The sequence below is a fragment of the Cucurbita pepo genome, chromosome 11, assembly GCF_057944985.1.
Source record: "Cucurbita pepo subsp. pepo isolate OVF chromosome 11, ASM5794498v1, whole genome shotgun sequence".
Lineage (NCBI taxonomy): Eukaryota > Viridiplantae > Streptophyta > Magnoliopsida > Cucurbitales > Cucurbitaceae > Cucurbita > Cucurbita pepo.
The window spans coordinates 16,944,054-16,964,023 of NC_141808.1; the positions used below are offsets into that span (position 1 = coordinate 16,944,054).

Sequence of the window (19,970 nt, forward strand, 5' to 3'; positions counted from 1 at the left end):
TATCACCTCGGAAGCCAAGGGCTTTGGATTTTGTAAAATATTTAATATTTAAAAAAAAAAAAAGGAATAAAATAGTATATAATATAAAATTTGAATTTCCAAATATTATTAGTTTGCGATTTGCATTAAGAGGGCGGTAAAGCTGTCAAATCATTCTCTTCCCTCGAGAATTTGAATAAATGTGACCGTAGACCGACATGTCGATTCTTTTAAATTATGCTAAATTAATGAAAACATCCTTAAATTTTGATGTTTTTTTTTTTAATTATTCTTACATTTTTTAAAATTTTAATAATAACTTTAAATTTAAAAATAATTTTACTATGGGTTTTTGGATAAAAAAAAACGTTTTTAATTTTTTAATTTTTTAAAAAGTTGAAAAATACCCTCTTAAACAAAAATATTCATAAAATTTAAAAATAGCATTAATATTTTTTAATTTATAAAAAAAAATTAAAAATTATTACTATTAATATATGAACAAAAACCGTCTATAGACACCTCATAAATTATTTTCAAGCTTTTTAATGTTACTTTTAAAAGTTCACGAGTATTCTAAAAAATGTGATACTAATAGTAAAAGTATTTTTAATTTTTAATAAAAGTTTTGAAAATTCAAACATAAATATTTTGAAATTTTTTTTTTAAGTTATATTGAAGTTTAATGGTATTTTTAAAATAAAATATTAATAATTTTCATCTAAATTTTTTATGTATGAGGTATTTATAGACGGTTTCAATCCATATATTCACGGAATTAATGATACCTTTAAAATTTCAATAATATTTTTTTAACTTTTAAAAAAATATTTGAATTTTTTTTTTTAATTTCAAGATATATTTGAAATTTTAATGCTTTAAAGGTATTTTTAAAATAAATAATGAATTAACTTTTTTAGTAATTTAGAAATATTTTTATTTATTTATTTATAAAAATAAAAAATAAAAAATAAAAAAAAAACCTAACTTTTACTAACGAAGATCGAGTAGAATCAAAGATGACTTGTCAACTGGAACAGGATATCCTCGCCTTTTTTCAGAAAGGTTAATCGGCTAAATTAGGGTTATCAAGGAACGGATTCATCAAGATTCTCTCCAAACAAGGATGAAGCTCAAGCAGTTAGAGTCCTTCCTCGGTGAAATTCTACAGTTCTCCAATCCAAAGGTTTGATTTCGTCTGCGGTTTTCGTTCATTTCTTCATCTCCTTCCCGGTTTCGGCAATTTTTGAATCAACAGACTCGAGAAAATTCGTTCCTGTTGCAGGTGGAGCTCGAGCAGTACCCAACTGGACCTCACATTGCTTCTCGCATGTTGTACACTGTATTTCTCTTCCGTCTTCTGCGTTCATCTTTCTCCTCTTTGCTTATGCTCGAATTCTTTGATTCTTAAAGGAACTGAGTGATTCAATCCAAAATCAAATTGTTTACTACAAAGGATTATATGTTTCTGTCGTATAGTATCTTTAACGATTCATTATAACACAGTGAAGTTCAAATTTATATCCATTTGCAGGTTCAGATGTAGTGATGAAACTATAAGTTTCTACGTTTTTTGCTTGTTCGTTTTATGCAATCATAATTTATTTGAAACTTTACCAGGCAGAGAATTCTTTTGGAGATGTTAGTGGCAAGATAGTAGCTGATTTGGGTTGTGGCTGTGGTACATTAGGGGCTGCAGCTGCGCTGCTGGGTGCAGAGTTAGTGCCATCTTTCCCTTGTTCCTCTGTTCTATTTCCTCTTGGTTTATTAGTCTCTTAGTGTTTCAGTTGAAAGTTATCAATCCATTTCTGATTATAAGGGAAGGGGATAAAATGTTTTTATTCGGCATATATTTGATTCGAAACATATGCAATGCTTCCAGTCTTACAATTCTTGGACAGGCATGTTACAGGAATTGACATTGATCCTGAATCTCTTGAAATAGCATCTTCAAATGCAGAGTATCTTGAGGTTCTATATTTTCATTTTATGTATGAATGCCGGAGTATCGTCTTCATTGCTCTTGTTATTTTAGTTGATCTGTTGAAAATTGCAGTTGGAAATGGACTTGGTTCAGTGTGATGTAAAGAACTTGGTATTGAGAGGTAACGAACTGGAATACCGTGCTTGCGAACTTTCTATCTTCCCACTCTCATCGGGGTCGTGCATGCTTGTAAACTATAACGTGTAGTACAATTTGTTCTAGTTTTTTAAAAAGTATGTCTTGATGAAAAATGTATTCTGTCTCTGTTATGATTCAACGAAGTGATGTTTTTCTTTGAATTCATTGAGAACAACTCTGTGTGTGTGTGTGTGTGTGTGTGTGTGTGTGAAAGTTTTTCTGGCTTAGTTTGATAGAATTGAGCGGTAACATTATAATGGCTATTGGTGTGTCGTGTATTCTTCTTCGAGCTTCTTGTTTGTTACTACATTTAACACATTTGGTATACGGTCAGGCCAGGTTTTTGATACCATTGTAATGAATCCACCATTCGGAACACGGCGAAAGGGTGCTGATATGGAATTCCTTTCTGCAGCTTTGAAGGTAATTACAGTTCGGGTATCCGACTAAGATGCTCGAGTACATATGTACATCATTTCTCATTGACTCATATTCTTTGAAATTTCTTTTCAGCTTGCATCCAAAGCAGTTTATTCTTTGCACAAGACCTCAACAAGAGATGTAAGTTTACCTGTTCAAACTCAATGCCAGTTAGAACTGTACACACTGCCACTTGGTTGGGGTTGGTGTTATCTTGTTAGTTCGGTTCATTGCATGGTTACTAATGTGAGATCCCACGTTGGTTGGGGAGGAGAACGAAACATTCTTTATAAGAGTGTGGAAACATTTCCCTAGCAAACACGTTTTACAAACCATGAGGGGAAGCTTAGAAGGGAAAGACCAAAGAGGATAATATTTGCTAGCGGTGGGCTTGGGTTGTTACAACTAATGTTGTGGGATGAATACATTGGAGCAACTATTAACTGCTTCGTTAACCTTGAAAAGGGTATTTGTGCAGCTCACTTTATATAACATTTCCGTTTTTCCAATTTGAGGATTCCTCTCTACGTTTTTCATTTTACTATATTGTAGGAATTGGATAGGAAGTGTAAACTTCTACATCTGTAGCTTAGTTTTGATACCGTCTTTTCCCTTAACCAATCACCCTCTGCATCTAGATTGCTCGTGCATCTAGATTGCTCGTGTTAGCCTTCTTTTAGCAACGTCTCTGTCAAATAATGAGGAGCTATGTAACAACCCAAGTCCACCACTAAGAGATATTGTTCTCTTTGGGCTTTCCCTTTCGGGCTTCCCCTCAAGGTTTTTAAAACGCGTCTACTGGGGAAAGGTTTCCACACCCTTATAAAAAATGTTTCATTCCCCTCTCCAACCGATGTGAGATCTCACAATCCACCCCTTTGGGGTCCAGCGTCCTTGCTGATCCTCGTTCCTCTCTCCAATCGATGTGGGATCTCACAAGGCAGTTAGCTAGTCAATCTAGAAAGGCCTGGTTTATTTGAATGTTCTTCCAAACAATAGAACGAAGTGCTAACCTCTTATAGTTCTGAAGTCTTTTCTTCTTCTTCTTCTTTTTGTTTATAATAATTTTTAATTTCATTGCAACAGCATATAAAACGTGCAGCTTTGCGGGATTACGGTGCCCAAAGTGCTGAGGTTTTATGCGAGGTCGGTAACTGCTTGTTAGGGTTCCAATGATATTTATGCTTCCTTCTTGCAGCAGGCTATTCATGTTATTATATGATTCAATTATAATAAGTCAAATCAACCCCTAGTTCTAATCTAGCCATTTGTTCCTTTCTTTCTCTTAGCTTCGATACGACGTGCCCCAACTTTACAAATTTCACAAGAGAAAAGAGGTCGACATTGCCGTGGACCTTTGGCGATTCGTGCCAAGAAGCCCCCGAGAAAATGGTGTTTAGGACAGACCTACCGTTCATGCCATTTCTCCGACGTGAGTAACGTGATCACATCAAATTTCCATTTTCGTAATAGACAAGATGAGAAGCATCAAACAGCTCCCACCATCTTTCTGTAGAATGTTCATATATTTCTTTGATGTTTGCTAAACGTTCGTTCTTTGTTTCGTAAGTATCCCAATTTCTTCGAGAGAGTCGTAATTTTGTCATGTCTTAAACGTTCAAAGACTACTATTAAAATACGAATCTATTAGAATTTTGGACGAAAATTAGGATTTTATTAACTTTTTTTTTTTAAAATAAGAAGAAAAAAACAAAGAAGAAAGCAACATTTGAAACGTGTAAAAAGCACAATCATAAAAAAAGAACAGACTACATATGAACACATTTATTTAAAATTGCTAAAAAGACTTGAAGTCTACTTTGTTGGGTGGCAGAAGCATGTTCATTGGATTCATTCAAACTTTATGTCAATAAATTATGGGTTCAATTATGATTTAAAACTAATAAATTAATTATTTCATAATTGAATTATGTGATGTCATTCTCCAGTTTCGAACCATTCAACCTTGAATTTTTATGATTTGGTTTAGATAATCTAGATTGGTCCAGTTATCCGGTCATACGAACACCTATATTTGTGTTACACTTGATATGATCTTATTTAGTAGAATAATTTTGGTATCATAGTTACATAAAAATCTATAACATATATAATACGATGCACACTTACTCAAAAATTGAACGAGCTCGAGATAAGTTTCTTCTTAGTGGTTGATGTAATATAAACAAGATTGATCTTCGGGATTCTTTCAAAAACAGACTATTGTTAATAATTAAATAAAAAGTTTATTAATATTTAATTAGTTAAACATACTTTTCATGGGCGAAAAAGTAAGATTAGTCACATGCTAATGAGACAAGGAAGAACTATTTTCAAAATCACTTTCAAACATTAATTATCGTGTTCGATTATTATTAATCGAAGTGCATATAGGAAACAAGAAGAACTTCTTTAGGAGAATCTCTTATCTAAACAAAGGTGCATTGAATATTTAGTTGGTTTGGGAGTCGAAAGATCATGACACACACAAACTTACAAGAAGAGAGGAAAGAAATGAGTTCTATTTTCGTGAGAAAACGACAAATTCATCGTAATTATAACTTTAAGTCAGTTGAGCCATCATTAACGGGTCGACGATAAACGACGAACTTATGGCTCTAATAATATCAGGATTTAGTTTGCTACGACGCTGACTTCATATATTTGGTCTCTCCCGTTAATGTGATGCTAGAGTAAATAAGTCATACATAACTGAACCAAAAGCACATATGAAAATTTGGGTCGGTTTTTAGGTTGACATTTTTTTTATCGGGTCAACCCAACCAACTCGAAAAATAGAGTTACAGCTCATCCCTATCCTACTTTAAGATATTATAAAAATTTAAAAATATTTGACGTTTGTAACCGTGGATACTGATGCATTATAACTTGTGAATGTTTGATATTTGAGTTTTATGAGATTTTAGTTATTAATGCAATACAGACCAATAGATTTTTTTAAAATAATTTAAAATAAAAATTAACCCGACACCCCAACCCTGGGTTGGGTTGCTTGGGCCACCAACGATTCCAATCTAACTCGTGTACACATCTAGTGAGTGAAAGATCAAATTATCGACCTTTAAAATAATAATGCTATTTTTATCTATTGACCTATGCTCGAGTTAGCTATCTACAAATATCCATATCGGTTTGGCATTAAAATGGAGAGTTCATTGTAGCCACATGATTCACCAAACCACAAACACGATGAAAATAATTGTTCTTTTAAGGGAATAAAAATCTTATATTAAATTAGTTGCTTTGCTTTCCACACATGCTTACCCATATTTTAATTAATAATTATTTTTCAATTATTTATTTTTCAATAACTCTTAAAATAAGTTTTTGAATTTAGTTGTAAATCTTAATTCAATTTTTGAAAATAAATAAATAAATCTTTTACGCGTATATATATATATATAACCGAGCACAGCTTAATAATATATATATATTGGTATTCTTAATCGACGGTATATATTTGAACTAGTTGTTTAGGATTGCTTAACAACGCACAAGATAGAGAAAATGCAAGGAGAACTTTGGCATGTACAGTAGGAATTTCCACCGAACTCAGTTGACTTACGATCATATTGAATTCATTTATATGATCAACAACCGATCCACCTTCAAACATCTGTAGATTGAACAATCTTCGCATCAAATACACCTTATTCATAGCTTATGATTTTTCGTACATATTCGATAGCGCCTTCAACAAATCTGACATTGTCTTCTCCTTGATGATGTTGAACGCCACATTTTTGGATAGCATCAACCGGATCAACTCTAAAGCTTGTCGATCCTTGAGCTTCCACTGTTCCGTGGTCATGGTATCCGGCTTCACCCCCAACAGGGGTTCGTGAAGATCTTTCTAGTACAAATAATCTTCAATCTGTCCATCGAACTTCTCAATTCCAATATTTGAACTTTCCATCTTCACAGATCGTGGTAAATTTCACCTAGCTCTGATACCAGTTGTTAGGATCGCTGAACAACGCACACACTCGATCTAGATGAACACAAAGAACAGGATGGAGAAAATACAAGGAGAATATTGGCTAAAGGTTTATATTGATATTCTCCCTTACTATACATGACTGAAGTCATTAAACCTTTAGCCAATATTCTCCTTGCATTTTCTTCATCGGTGTTAAGCGATCTTAACACTAGTCGAACTATATTCATATTTAAATATAATAATTCAAAAATACTCGAAACATTAAAAGAAAATGGTTATCGTTTAATTCAAGAGGTTGGTGCCTTGCAAGGGCCACTCTGAGCGGGACGAAGAACGAGAGAGAGTAAGGAGATATTTTATTTTCGTTAACTAAACGACCCCAAGAACAAAGATTATATTCTCGCCCTAAGCTGCCTCGCTCTATGGATGCAATATTGAACATTTATTAAAAATTATAATATATTTTTTGTTTATGAAATATTATTAGATTTATTCTCGGAGAAAATTCAGCACCAAAATAAATAAATAAATAAATAAATCTTTGAAATAGAATACTGGACGAGAATGGAAAAGGCTTCTTGGTCCCCATCTCGTTCGGTGGACATCTCTATATAAATTTTAGGTCTAAATAAAAATAAATTCTTTGAAATAGAATGCAGGATGAGAACGGAAAAGACTTCTCGATCCCCATCTCACCCTATGAACATCTTTGTACGAGTCCTTTAAATTTTAGGTAAGAATAAAATTTCAATAATTTAGATGACGTTTTCACATTGTTTAGTTCAATTATTAAAAAATAATTAATTAAATTATCGATATTTTAGATGATAATTAATATTTTATCTACTTTGGAACGTGACCAGAGCCACGAAATTAATATTATATTTTAAATATATTTTATTTCTTGTGAACTCCAATAAACCCTAATTATAGGCGTCTACCTATACAAATTAAAACGTAAATTCCCATATATAAAGTCAAAGTAAGAGTTGGACACGCAAACGCGCGCGTGAAATTTGAATAATTTTCCTATTTTTTATTTTTTTTAAAAAAATTTTTAAATTTTGAATAACTTTGGTCTTCTTCGCCAATCATAATGTTTACATAATATATAATTAAAAAAAGTCATATGAATCACGATTTAATCTTATAATATTTTTATTTGAATTATTATTTTAATATAATCTCTCTTCACAATTAATCTATTCAGACTTTTCAATAATAAGAAACAGAAAATATAAAATAATATTTATTTTATAATTAAAAATGAAATTCTTTTTTTACATCTCAAATATTATATTTAAAAAAAAAAAAGAGGTGTGAAAGGGATTTTTTTAATTGAAGTTTTATAATTTACAATTATCTATTTTCAAATAATAATGTTATAATTTTAAAATACCGGAAAAAAAAGGATAATTTGTTGTTCGGAGCTAAGAACTGTGTCACCACACCATGGCTACTGCTTAATAGATTGGAGCAACGTGCCATCAAAAGTTCAACAGGCAATTTTATGATCGGGTGTAAGTGTTTGAAAGTTGTCATTGTATAAGATATAAATTTAAATAATTTTATTTTATATTATAATGGTGAAAAATGGATAATTATATTATGGTAGATTAAATATTTAAATTTTTAACGACTAAAATAAAATTAAAAAAAAAAAACATTTATGATTGGTAATATTATATAATAAATAAAAAAATAAAAGAGCATAAAATCTAAGTATAAATAACATAGAAATCGTAGAGACAATCTGATCCAGCGGTGCAATAATTGTTGGGACTGTGAAAAAGAGCTTAAAAAGAGGGCTTTGGAGATCTCTGGTTTCTCAGATTGCCGCCCGGCGAACAACGCTTCCACTTTCTCTCTCTACCTTTTTGTTTCTCTCTCTTATGGGGAGTGGCTATTTTGGGGAGATGAATATGGGGAATAATAATATTGATAAGAGGAGAAGTGGGTCGCCGTCGTCCGCGGCGGCGGTGGCGACGGTGGTGAGGAGAGGGAGGAAGGGAGGCGGCGGCGGAGAGAAGCCGAAGCAGCCGCAGAGAGGGTTGGGAGTTGCTCAGTTGGAGAAGATCAGATTGCATGGCGAAATGGGTTGTGCGGCTTACGGCCACCCGTATCCAAATCTCTCCGCCGTAAATCTCTCCCTCTCTCTCTAAGAAGTGAAATTAAAAATAATATTTATTCTTATGATTTAGGGTTTCTTTTGTGTTCATGTAGAGCGATGACATGAGAATTGAAACGGCGTCGTCTTCATCTCCTTCCTATGGCTTCTACCAAACCTTTATGGTATCTCTCTCTCTCTCTCTAAACTCCTTCTCTCTCTAGAATTTCATAGAAATAAAAATATTTTATTACCGACGAATATTTGAATTATGAACTCGCGAATAAATAAAAACGTTTAATTGGTAAATCTGTGTATAAATTCATACTAGCAGATAATATTTAATTTATTATCTCAAAAATAAAAAAAAATGGAACATTTTCTTTAAATAAATCACATTAATCATTAAAAAAATGGATATAATTTATTTGATAATTATTGAATAAATTTTTATTTTTATTTTTATTTTTAATTATAATTTTATTTGTTTATTTTTACTTTAAATGGATTCCCAGGGAATGGGAGAACATGAAAGAGGAAGCTTCGGATATGGTGATTTTCAGCCAACAACTTCTCTAAGGTAACGTAAGATTTATTTATCCATCATAATTACATTATTATTATTATTATTATTATTTGTAAAATTTAGATATTTAATTTACTATTAATTGCTAATTTTTTAATTATTTATTAATTTGTGATAATTTAGATGGGACCCAACTCATACATTCTTGGAGACCCAACATTTCGGTCAACCAAACATGACCGGACACCTTTTCAATACTCATTTACAGGTCAGTTAATATATATTTCTCTTTAAATTAACTTAATTTTAATGTATTTTTCCACAAATTTATATGAAAAAATCTAATAAAATCTTTAGATTTTCATAATTATGCTAATTTCAATTAATTAAATGTAAAATAATTATAGAGTAATAATGTTGGAAAATGCAGGATTCAAAATACGGGAGTGATTCAATGGGATTAAGCAGCAAGAATTCTGAATCGAGTGAACTAGATTTGGAGCTGAGATTGTCAATTTAATAGAACCGGCCGAATTCTCGAACAACAGTTCCACGATCCCGACCAACAACTTACTAGGAGTATGAGCATACAAGCTTTCACGAAACCGTCATATAATTAACTCGTAATGGATTCAAACAGCTCTTTAGTTGGATACCGCACTTAAAAAAGGTAAATTTTGATAAAAGTGTAGGGTTGTTTTTGAGAAGTTTGAAACTATTGGGGAAAAAAAGAAATACAAGGGCGTGGTTTGTAAAATTGGAAAATTATAGGGTGTTATTTGTAATTATTATTTTTATATTTATATAAATATATATAAATATTGCATGCATGCACAAGTCCAATATATTTCTTTATAAATTGTGAAAGTGAAGACAAGGACTTTATTGCTTCCTTTCAGGTCTACACATATAGCAATCAAACAGTTACACTATTTTGATTTTTTTTTTTTTTTTTTATTCTCTTAATTAATAAGAAATTAAAGTGAAAAAAAAATAAAGAAAAAGAAGAAAAATACATCAACTTTATCTGATTCATTGGTTTTGAGCATTCTTTTCTTTTATTCAACAGTTGAAACTTTATTAAAAAAAAAAAAAAAAGTAATTTAAATTTGTTATTTTTCGCCAAATTCTACGTTCATTTTTGCAGGGTGGGACAAAGATTGGGGCGAGGTCGGGTTGGGGACGTGGACGAGAATGTAATTTCGCCTCGTCTCCTCCCTCAATCTCCGTTTTGTTCGGAGCAGATCCCCATGAGACTCAATCTCTGCAAACCCCTAATATTTTATTTCTAAACACGTTTTTCACTGATGATATAGTAAGAAATTTTCGAATATCGCAGTTATGTAATGAACCGAAGAAATACGGATCTAAAAACAGTCGACATGAATTTATTTCCTAAAACGAACAAAATCAGTCTTATAGAACGTTTTGTTTAAACGTTCATGAGAATATTATCCAAGTTTTATATGTCCAAAAAGCGGTTAGTGATTGGAATGAGAGTGAAAAGAAATGAAGAAGGTGCTTTGAATGGAAATTGAAACATTTATGTGAAAGTGATTGAAAAACCAATGCCACTATTTTTGTATTAGTGGGGAAACTGATTTGACACTAAGCTTTAAAAATAATAATAATAATAATAAATAAATATATATATATATCGACTATTATATAGTTTATCTTAGAGATGTTCATTTAACCATTTAAACTAAGAATGAATCGGGGAGACCGAACATTATATATATTTTTGTTTATGAAATATTAGTAAATTTATTATAATATTTTATATTTTTTTTATTAAATTATATTAAAAAATAGAAATTACTCATTTAAAATATATAAACAATTGATAAAATTAGTTTATTTTCAAGATGTTCGAATAAAGTTGAGCAAATATGTTAATATATATATATGTGGGTATAATTTATATTATATTCTTGCTCATAAAATATTAGTGAATTTATTAGAATATTTTATACTTTTTTTATTAAAATTATATTAAAAATAGAAATTACTCATTTAAAATATATAAATAATTGAGAAAATTAATTTATTTTAGTGATGTTCGGAAGAAAGTTGAACAAATATGTTAATATATATATTATATATATATATAGGTATAATTTATATTATATTTTTGCTCATAAAATATTAGTGAATTTATTAGAATATTTTATATTTTTTATTAAAATTATATTAGAAAATAGAAATTACTCATTTAAAATATATAAATAATTGAGAAAATTAGTTTATTTTAGAGATGTTCATATAAGGAAGAAAGTTGAGCAAATATATTAAAATATATATATATATATACACGTGGGTATAATTTATATTATATTTTTGCTCATAAAATATAATTGAATTTATTAAGATGTTATATATTTTTAAAAAATTTGAAAAAATTAATAAATTTTTATGATGTAATAATCTAACCTCTATCATTTTTAAACAAATTTGGGTGACTTTTAATAGTAGTAGGGGTAAATTTGTAATTTAACTTTTTAAAAACCTTTGTATTAACCCAAAAATAATTATAATATTTAATTTCCCTTTAATTATATTTTTAAAAAATTTGAAAAATTTAATAAATTCTTATGACGTAATAATCTCTGCTCTATCATTTTTAAACAAATTTGATGGTGACTTTTAATAGTAGTAGGGGGTAAATTTGTAATTTAACTTTTTAAAAACCTTTGTATTAACCCAAAAATAATTATAATATTTAATTTCCCTTTAATTATATTTTTAAAAAATTTGAAAAATTTAATAAATTTTTATGACGTAATAATCTCGGCTCTATCATTTTTAAACAAATTTGATGGTGACTTTTAATAGTAGTAGGGGTAAATTTGTAATTTAACTTTTTAAAAAATTAACCCAAAAATAATTATAATATTTAATTTCCCTTTAATTAATTAGCTAGAATTAGTAAATTTTAAGTTGAGTTTTGCCTTCAAACAAGGAACCATAGAAGCTATTTTAATGATCCCTTAACTGATTTCTTTGAGCCATAAAATGCATTAGAGAGGGAAACAATAGCTGAGAGACACACGAATAAAGAAGGCATTTGTGTTATTATAAACACAACGCTGCCATTGAAGAACAAGGTCACTCATAACTTCAATGGCGGCCTTTCTCAAGGCAGCTTCCCTTCTCCTCCTTCTCCTCCTCGTCCTCTTCTTCGACCTTGTCCCCGCCGCTTTCAACACCGTTGGCGGGGCCTATGGCTCCAGCCCTAACTCCCTCGCCCCCGGCTTGAAAGAGATATTGGCTAACCCTTCCACCGGAACCAATGACGCCGGTAAGAAAGATGCACCCACTCCGACCAAGAACCTAACGGGCATTACGTTTAAAGCCGGTCCTCGACCGGTGGATGGGTCGGGAGCGCGCTTTTTCGAGACGAGTAATATAGGGATGTGGAAGTTGGTCTCTAGAAACTCCACGGTCTCGGCTATGCACATGAATTTGTTGCCAAATAATAAGATGATCATGTTTGATGCAGCTGCATTTCACATTTCACAAATCAAGTTGCCCGGTGGCAAATGTTTTCCGTATACGACCGATCAAGGCGCTGCGATGGAAGATTGTTGGGCTCATGGGGTCGAGTACGATATCGAAACGGGCAATGTTAGACCACTCACGGTTCGTAACATCGTACTCAATCCGCTAATAGGTTAAGATAAATTTAATTACGTCTATGTGTTAACGGTTAATGATTAATGATAGATGGCTACGGATCCATGGTGCTCGTCGGGAGGGCTCGACGTCGAAGGAAGATTGGTGAACACGGGCGGCTGGAGGGATGGAACCAAAACCGTCCGATACATTAGTCCGTGCGAGACTTGTGATTTTAAGGATTATCCGATGGCATTGGCTCGTCCACGGTGGTATTCGACTCAGATCACAATGTCGGACGGTGGTTTCTTATTGGTCGGTGGCCGGAGATCTTACAGCGTTGAATTTGTTCCGGCGGAAGGAAAATCCAATCCAAGAGCTATCAAATTACCATTCCTTGATGAAACAACTGATTTGGATGAGAATAATCTTTACCCGTTTGTTTATCTTTCAACTGATGGCAATGTCTTCATCTTCGCCAATAGCCGTTCAATCTTGTTTGATCCTAAGACTCATACCGTCCTTCACGAGTATCCGGTTTTGGAAGGCGGTTCACGAAACTACCCCGCGTCGGCAATGTCGGCGCTCCTCCCTCTCAAGCTTCCACTCGTGAATCCAGGGTCAATTCCAGCGGAGGTATGTTAAACTATTAGTGAACTCAAAAAAGTATTGTTAATAATAGGTTAAAAAAACAACGAATGAGAGAGCGGGGAGAATTTTTTAAATGACAAACTTGGATGGTTTTGCTTAGGTGATTATATGCGGCGGAGCTAAACCGGAATCATACCGGTTGGCGGAGAAGGGGAACTTCATGCCAGCATTGATAGATTGCGCTCGTCTAGAGATCACAAATCCCAAAGACGTTTGGAGGAAGGAACAAATGCCATCTCCAAGAGTAATGGGCGACTTATTAATTCTCCCAACCGGCGATCTTTTGCTTCTCAACGGCGCTACCACTGGTACAGCGGCGTGGAATTTCGCCGAAAGCCCTAATTACTCGCCCATTCTCTACTCCCCAGACAAACCACAAGGTCAACGATTCAAACAACTAGTCCCCACCAGAATCCCCAGAATGTACCACTCCTCCTCCGCCGTTCTCCCCGACGGCCAAATCCTCGTCGCCGGCAGCAACACCAACGCCGGCTACCTATTCCAAGCTGTCAAATACCCGACGGAATTAAGGGTCGAGAAATTCTCTCCGCCGTACCTTGATCCAATGTACGTCGCATACCGCCCGGCCATCCTGGCGGAGGAATTGGTGCTGCCCTGGCAATATGGAAAAGATTTCGTCGTGAAATTCAATTTGTTAATTGAGGGCCAATTTGATCAGAAAAATGACATTAGAGTTACCATTTATCCGCCGCCGTTCACGACGCACGGATATTCCATGGGTCAGAGGCTTGTTGTGTTGGCGAATAAGCAAGTGGCGGCGACCGGCGCCGGGACTTATAGCGCGACGGTGGTGGCGCCGCCATCTGGAATCATTGCGCCGCCTGGATTTTATATGCTGTTTGTGGTTTATCGTGGAATTCCGAGTGTGGGAACTTGGATTCAGATTAAGTGATTAAGAGCGATTTAATTTGATTTAATTTGATTTATCAAATTAAATTAAATTCCTTCTGTGTCTATTTTTCCTCCACCGATTTTATTTTAAATAATTTAAATTATTTACTATGGCTGTCTTTTTTTTTTTTTTTTTTTTTTTTTTTTTTTTTTTTTTTTTTTTTGAGTGGGAGGTTGCAATTTTGTTTCAAAAATATATATGTAATCCTTTGTAAGGAATTTTAATTGCACTTTGGTCCTCCAATTAGTTATAATTTAATTTTAGTAAAAAATACATTAATGCCTTCCTTATTTATTTCTAATTGCATTTTATTTTAGTCCTCCAATTAAATAACGCCCGCCTCTTTGGTCTTAAGAACGCTAGTTTTAAGAATGAGTGACTGCCCTTCTCCGACCCTTACTGCTCAACGGTTCTATGGTCGGTCCGCGACCCCTGACTGCCCTTCTCCGACCCTTACTGCTCAACGGTTCTATGGTCGGTCCGCGACCCCTCGGTACTGAAGGCGTCCTTGGGGTGATTTCGTAATTCCTACGAGGTGGAGACGATGGGGTTGGTCTATAGATTTTCCTCATCAAGCTGTTTGAAGGGCCAACTTGATCCTCTTCCCCAAGGATCCCAGATGAGAAAACCCTAAGAGAGACGCTGACTCTAACTACTGTACATGTACGATCCATACCAGATCTAATTCTGATCTAAAGGTCCACATAGATCCATTTTATTAGGTTAGAGTGCCACGTGATGGGCCAATTTGATTGGGCCATCCGCTTGGGCCCATGAACCTTAGCTATACCCAATCAATTTTTAGAAAAATACGTTCTAAATTTTTTGAATATATTATTATCTTTTATATTATTTAAAATCATAAAATAAGAAAAATCGGATTATTTCAAAGACAATATATATATATATATATATATATATACTAAAAGAATTATTTAATTTAATTTAACGAATAAAAAATTAGTAAAATATACTTTAATGTAAAGAGACGGAGACATGCGAAGAAGCCGGGAATTGCATAGTTATAATAGCGCCAAAACACAGAGCAGCCAAAATAGAATATATTAAAAAAAAAAAAAAAAAAAAAAAAAATATATATATATATATTAAAAAAGCCAACACGATAAAAATATTAAATATAATATTGAATTCAGAATCAAATAGTGGACAGGTCAATAAATCCACGTAGGATGAAATTCCGAAAGTACCCCTAGACCTTTCAAGTTTATCCAATGGAGTCCAAGGTAGAATTGGAAAAAGACTACCCCTGGCCTTTGGCTGCTGGTCCTCGTCTTCGTTTTTGTGGCTTTCGTTTCTTCTCTCTCTATACACAATTATTTATTCGTATTTTTATATATCTATAAATATATATTTATTAATATATATATATATATATATATATCTTTTTTTTGAATTTTGTTTGCGGATTTGATCTTCTAAACCTTCGAAACCCTCGTTGTGTTCATGCTCTGACCGATCTTCGGAATTCCGATCCACTTGATCTTTCGATATGGAGCGCGTAATCGGCGGCAAGTACAAGCTTGGCCGCAAGATCGGTAGCGGATCGTTCGGGGAAATCTATCTCGGTGAGTTGTATGGAGCCGATGTGTTCGAATTTTTAGCCTAGTGTTTTTGTATGAAGTTTTTTGTTTACTACTGAGATTTATTGTGATTTCTTCTCTGTGTTTTTGTTTGTTGTGTTGATTCAGCTACTCATATTGAGACGTTCGAAATCGTCGCTGTGAAAATAGTAAGTTCTGAACGATTGATTAGTTTCTCTGTGGTTTGTGTTGTGGTTGCCGAAGTTTGCCTCGTTATTTTGTTCGATTGTTTCTGTATTTTGTGGATACTTTCTTGGATGCATCTTAGTTGATGTTTCCGTGCGTGGAAATTTGGTCGGTGAAATGGAGACGAGAGCTTCGGCTTTTTTCGCGGTGTTTACTGATGTGTTTGGTTTTCTTTGTCAGGAAAACAATAAAACGAAGCATCCGCAACTGCTTTATGAGGCTAAATTGTATAATATTCTTCAAGGAGGAAGTACGTAGGCGATTTTGATATAATTTTCATGTTGTGTGTAGTTCAATGCTTGTGTTGAAGGACGATACCAGCTTTGAGGGAACTTCTTGCGGTGGATGATTATCATTGGTTGAAGTTGCTGTTAGCTGATTGTTGTTTTCGTCTTAACTCAGGTGGTATTCCTGCTACTAAATGGTCTGGTATAGACGGGGAGGAGAATGCGCTTGTCCTTGATTTGTTGGGACCAAGTCTCGAAGATCTCTTTGTATATTGTGGGAGGAAGTTCTCGCTGAAGACAGTCTTGATGTTGGCTGATCAAATGGTATGCATCACTTCCTCCTTCTGTTTCTCGTCTTGGATGTTCGTGTTTATCTGCAAGTGTTAAATGCTTTGAGGTCTCTTCTCTTTCGTGACTAGTAGCTTCTTGTTTCATTCATTTTCTTCTTTCTGTCAAAGATCACAAGAATAGAGTACGTACATTCCAAAGGATTTCTGCATAGAGACATTAAGCCGGATAACTTCCTTATGGGCCTTGGACGCAAAGCAAATCAGGTGATAGTTCTGTTTCTAAGTTGACTGTTCTTATTATTGATAAATCACTTCAAGTTGTTCTTGCTAACTTCTCTTTCTTGGTTGTGTATGGATTCTTATCTTGCCTCGATTCTGTTATAGGTTTACATAATAGATTTTGGATTAGCAAAAAGATATCGAGATGCAACTACCAACCGACATATCCCCTACAGGTATCCCTTCAATTACTTTTGAAACTTCTTTTAAGTTTCTTACTCATGCTCAAATAGTCATTTCTGATATTCCTTTGTTTATAAAAATAGGGAGAATAAAAACTTAACAGGGACAGCTCGTTATGCTAGTTGCAATACTCATCTTGGTATCGGTAAGTCAGACACATGAGTTTACTACTTGGCATTGAATTGTGACTCTCATCTCATCTATCTTCACTGCTGTCTTCTTCTAGAGCAAAGTCGGCGGGATGATTTGGAGTCTCTTGGATATGTGCTTCTCTACTTTTTGAGAGGAAGGTAAACCATTGTCCTCACTGTTTTTATTACTATTATTATTATTTTCATTTTCTATTAATAACTAAAATTTTCATTATAGCCTTCCATGGCAAGGATTGAAAGCTGCCACAAAGAAGCAAAAATATGATAAAATATGTGAGAAGAAGTTATCTACTCCTATCGAGGTATGTTTAACCAGATCTCTAGGGTCATGGCTATGTGTATACATTCGTGAGCTTATGCATCTATTTTTATTATCATTCTCAAAGGTCCTATGCAAGTCTCATCCAGTGGAGTTTGCTTCATACTTCCATTACTGCCACTCTCTGACATTTGATCAGCGACCTGATTATGGGTTCTTAAAGCGATTGTTCCGTGACTTATTTGCTCGTGAAGGTAGTGATGTTTTGTATAAAACTTGTTCTACAGCATTCCTATTTGAATGAGACCTATGTACTTTCAGGATGCCTAAGTATTTGTTTTTTTGCAGAATACGAATTTGATTATGTTTTTAACTGGACAATCATAAAGTACCAGCAGTCACAGAAGAACAGAACTCAGCCACGAGTCTCTGTAAGTATCTTTCCCTGGTTAGCATTTGTCTTTATGTAATGATTTTATCAGCAGAAATTGGAGCGAACGGACTTGTGATTCTAAGTATGGTATATTGCCTCTTACTTCAGCCGGTTCTTGCTGGTACACATAATCATCATGCAACCCCTATGGAAGGGGAAAATCGTCAAGGTTGGGTTTCTGTTTGATGCGTACTCAGTGTTAAATTTACCATTGCATTGTTTAAAGTGAGTGACTTCCTTAATATTTTATTATTCAGGTGGGTTTAATACTCATTCGGCAGAGGTTACAGATCGTGTTAGACCTGACAATGTTTCAAGCCCTGCAGTGCGACTGCATTTTAAACAACCAACTCCAAAGAATTTGAGTTCGGATAATGCTCTTGACATGAATGTAAATGGTCTTCTTATGGCATACCTTACTATATATTTTGCATTTTCCCTTGTTTGTTATTTAGTGTTATAATGGCTTACTGGTTGTCTATATTAATAATGTAGGTTCTAAATGATTCTCGCATGGCCACTTCATCATTTACACCTGCTGGTAGCTCAATAGGAAATTCTGCTAAACCGTTGCAGTCGACTGAATCTCCAAACCGTGTACATGGAAATGGTCACAGGATTGGCCCCTCAAGTAGCTGGATTTCATCATTACAGAGAATTTCATCTGCAAAGTAATCAAAACGGTAAGCCCTCAGTACATTTTCTTGGTGCTGTCTGGATTTTACCTTCTGTTGCTTGAACTTGTTTGAATTTTCTCTAACCATTTACACATCATGATTTAGTAACAGATGTGGCCAGGACTATTCTAAACTGCATCTATGAAGCTGAAAATTGTGATGATTTGATGTTATCTCTTTTGCAATGTAATCGAAGAGATTCTGGTGATTTATTGGCAGAAGCTGCAACATGCTTGCTCATTTAATGACTGTGTTAGTCCCTCAACTATTGCAGCTCATGTTATTCTTTTTTTTCTTTTTTCTTTCTTGGAAAGGTGGCTAAAATGCTTTGGTGGTTACAGAATACCAACTTTCGGAAGCATGCCTTCTGCTGTGTAAATAGAAGTGAATCACAGCAAATCTTGTACCTATGGTTCTATGTAACATTACTGGTGTGAAAGAATTTCGTGCTTTTAACCATTTTTGTTACTACACTTTTAAGATTCCTTTTGTAAGGCAATATGGATGATAGTACTTGTTCATATTGCCCAATAATACCTCTCTTATTATTGTGAGTGCAATGTTAAATGCTTTCGCATACTTTTAGACTAGAGCATGAAACTAAATTGATCTTATACATGATGCATGCTACTATGGCTTTTGTGATGGAACTTAATTGAGTACTGCTGATTAGGATCTAAGTATTAGTTCTTACAATTAGTTACTAGGTTCTGGACATGTACAGATATTAACTTTTCTGCCAAAACAAAAATTTACTAAACTGACATGTACAGAGTATTTCAGGGCTTCTGCTTCTTTGCAGGGTTGAAGATGTTAGTTGGACGTTTGAAGGAGTTATCTGAACAGATGCTAAAATGGACTTTTGCCTTGGTTTATTTACGTTCCTTCCCTGTTTGTTTTCCATTTTCGAACTCTATTTTTCATGTCTTTTATTTGCATTAAAGACCTAAACCTTTTGCTTAATTTTCCCCCCCACTTTTTCGGGTCATCGTTTTTCATCTATATTTAACTTTTGATGCTAAGATAAACTCGATGCTTTGTCCATTTCTCTATTCTTAGGGTTATGACTACTCATTTTTGTTTGCTTTAACCATTTTATAAAAGGTCTAACATGCATACATTCAGCGCATTCTCTGGAGCTGGTATTTCACTGAGTAACACTCTTCCTGTAGCTAAATCTATTTTCATCTTCCAAGAGTTATATCTGAATTATGTCCCACAGAGGCTTCTTAACATGCACTTGTGCTTGATTTGAATAGATGTTTGATAATATTTAGAAATATTTTGAATAACTTCCTCTATTATCAGTTTATAGGTATGATTTGGAGGAAATTTTCCCTTCAGATTTGCAATATGAAGATTAAGGGAGAGCTATTGAATAACAGGTTT

The 19,970-nt window shown here is 33.7% G+C and overlaps 4 protein-coding genes across 6 annotated transcripts; all 4 read left to right on the forward strand.

Moving 5' to 3' along the window:
- The first annotated feature begins 991 nt into the window (after positions 1 to 991).
- LOC111786047 (S-adenosyl-L-methionine-dependent methyltransferases superfamily protein) lies at positions 992 to 4,108 on the forward strand. Its single transcript, XM_023666402.2, has 9 exons — positions 992 to 1,165; positions 1,265 to 1,321; positions 1,600 to 1,697; positions 1,881 to 1,950; positions 2,036 to 2,084; positions 2,436 to 2,524; positions 2,615 to 2,662; positions 3,608 to 3,667; positions 3,811 to 4,108. Exons 1-9 carry the CDS (start codon positions 1,106 to 1,108, stop codon positions 3,919 to 3,921), a joined length of 642 nt encoding a protein of 213 aa, XP_023522170.2. The 5' UTR covers positions 992 to 1,105; the 3' UTR covers positions 3,922 to 4,108.
- A 4,135-nt stretch (positions 4,109 to 8,243) lies between these two features.
- LOC111786046 (protein SPEAR1-like) lies at positions 8,244 to 9,947 on the forward strand. Its single transcript, XM_087128613.1, has 5 exons — positions 8,244 to 8,620; positions 8,706 to 8,774; positions 9,105 to 9,169; positions 9,299 to 9,383; positions 9,546 to 9,947. Exons 1-5 carry the CDS (start codon positions 8,375 to 8,377, stop codon positions 9,633 to 9,635), a joined length of 555 nt encoding a protein of 184 aa, XP_086984739.1. The 5' UTR covers positions 8,244 to 8,374; the 3' UTR covers positions 9,636 to 9,947.
- A 2,188-nt stretch (positions 9,948 to 12,135) lies between these two features.
- Positions 12,136 to 14,586, forward strand: LOC111804843 (aldehyde oxidase GLOX1-like). Its single transcript, XM_087128171.1, has 3 exons — positions 12,136 to 12,757; positions 12,842 to 13,366; positions 13,482 to 14,586. Exons 1-3 carry the CDS (start codon positions 12,239 to 12,241, stop codon positions 14,292 to 14,294), a joined length of 1,857 nt encoding a protein of 618 aa, XP_086984297.1. The 5' UTR covers positions 12,136 to 12,238; the 3' UTR covers positions 14,295 to 14,586.
- A 1,111-nt stretch (positions 14,587 to 15,697) lies between these two features.
- On the forward strand, positions 15,698 to 19,141 carry LOC111805220 (casein kinase 1-like protein 3). 3 transcript variants are annotated; one of them, XR_002816628.2, is made up of 16 exons: positions 15,698 to 15,880; positions 16,004 to 16,044; positions 16,262 to 16,331; positions 16,484 to 16,632; positions 16,767 to 16,862; positions 16,983 to 17,053; positions 17,144 to 17,205; positions 17,287 to 17,350; positions 17,430 to 17,514; positions 17,599 to 17,725; positions 17,820 to 17,902; positions 18,013 to 18,073; positions 18,162 to 18,295; positions 18,400 to 18,587; positions 18,693 to 18,833; positions 18,923 to 19,141. XR_002816628.2 is itself a non-coding variant. In XM_023690166.2 (15 exons), the coding sequence occupies exons 1-14, from the start codon at positions 15,805 to 15,807 to the stop codon at positions 18,577 to 18,579; spliced, it is 1,299 nt and encodes a 432-aa protein (XP_023545934.1). In that variant the 5' UTR covers positions 15,698 to 15,804; the 3' UTR covers positions 18,580 to 18,587; positions 18,687 to 19,141. The 3 variants fall into 3 exon arrangements, 2 of the variants coding, with proteins under 2 accessions (XP_023545934.1, XP_023545933.1); XM_023690166.2 differs by having other exon boundaries at positions 18,687 to 19,141; XM_023690165.2 differs by having other exon boundaries at positions 18,693 to 19,141.
- Positions 19,142 to 19,970: the final 829 nt, after the last annotated feature.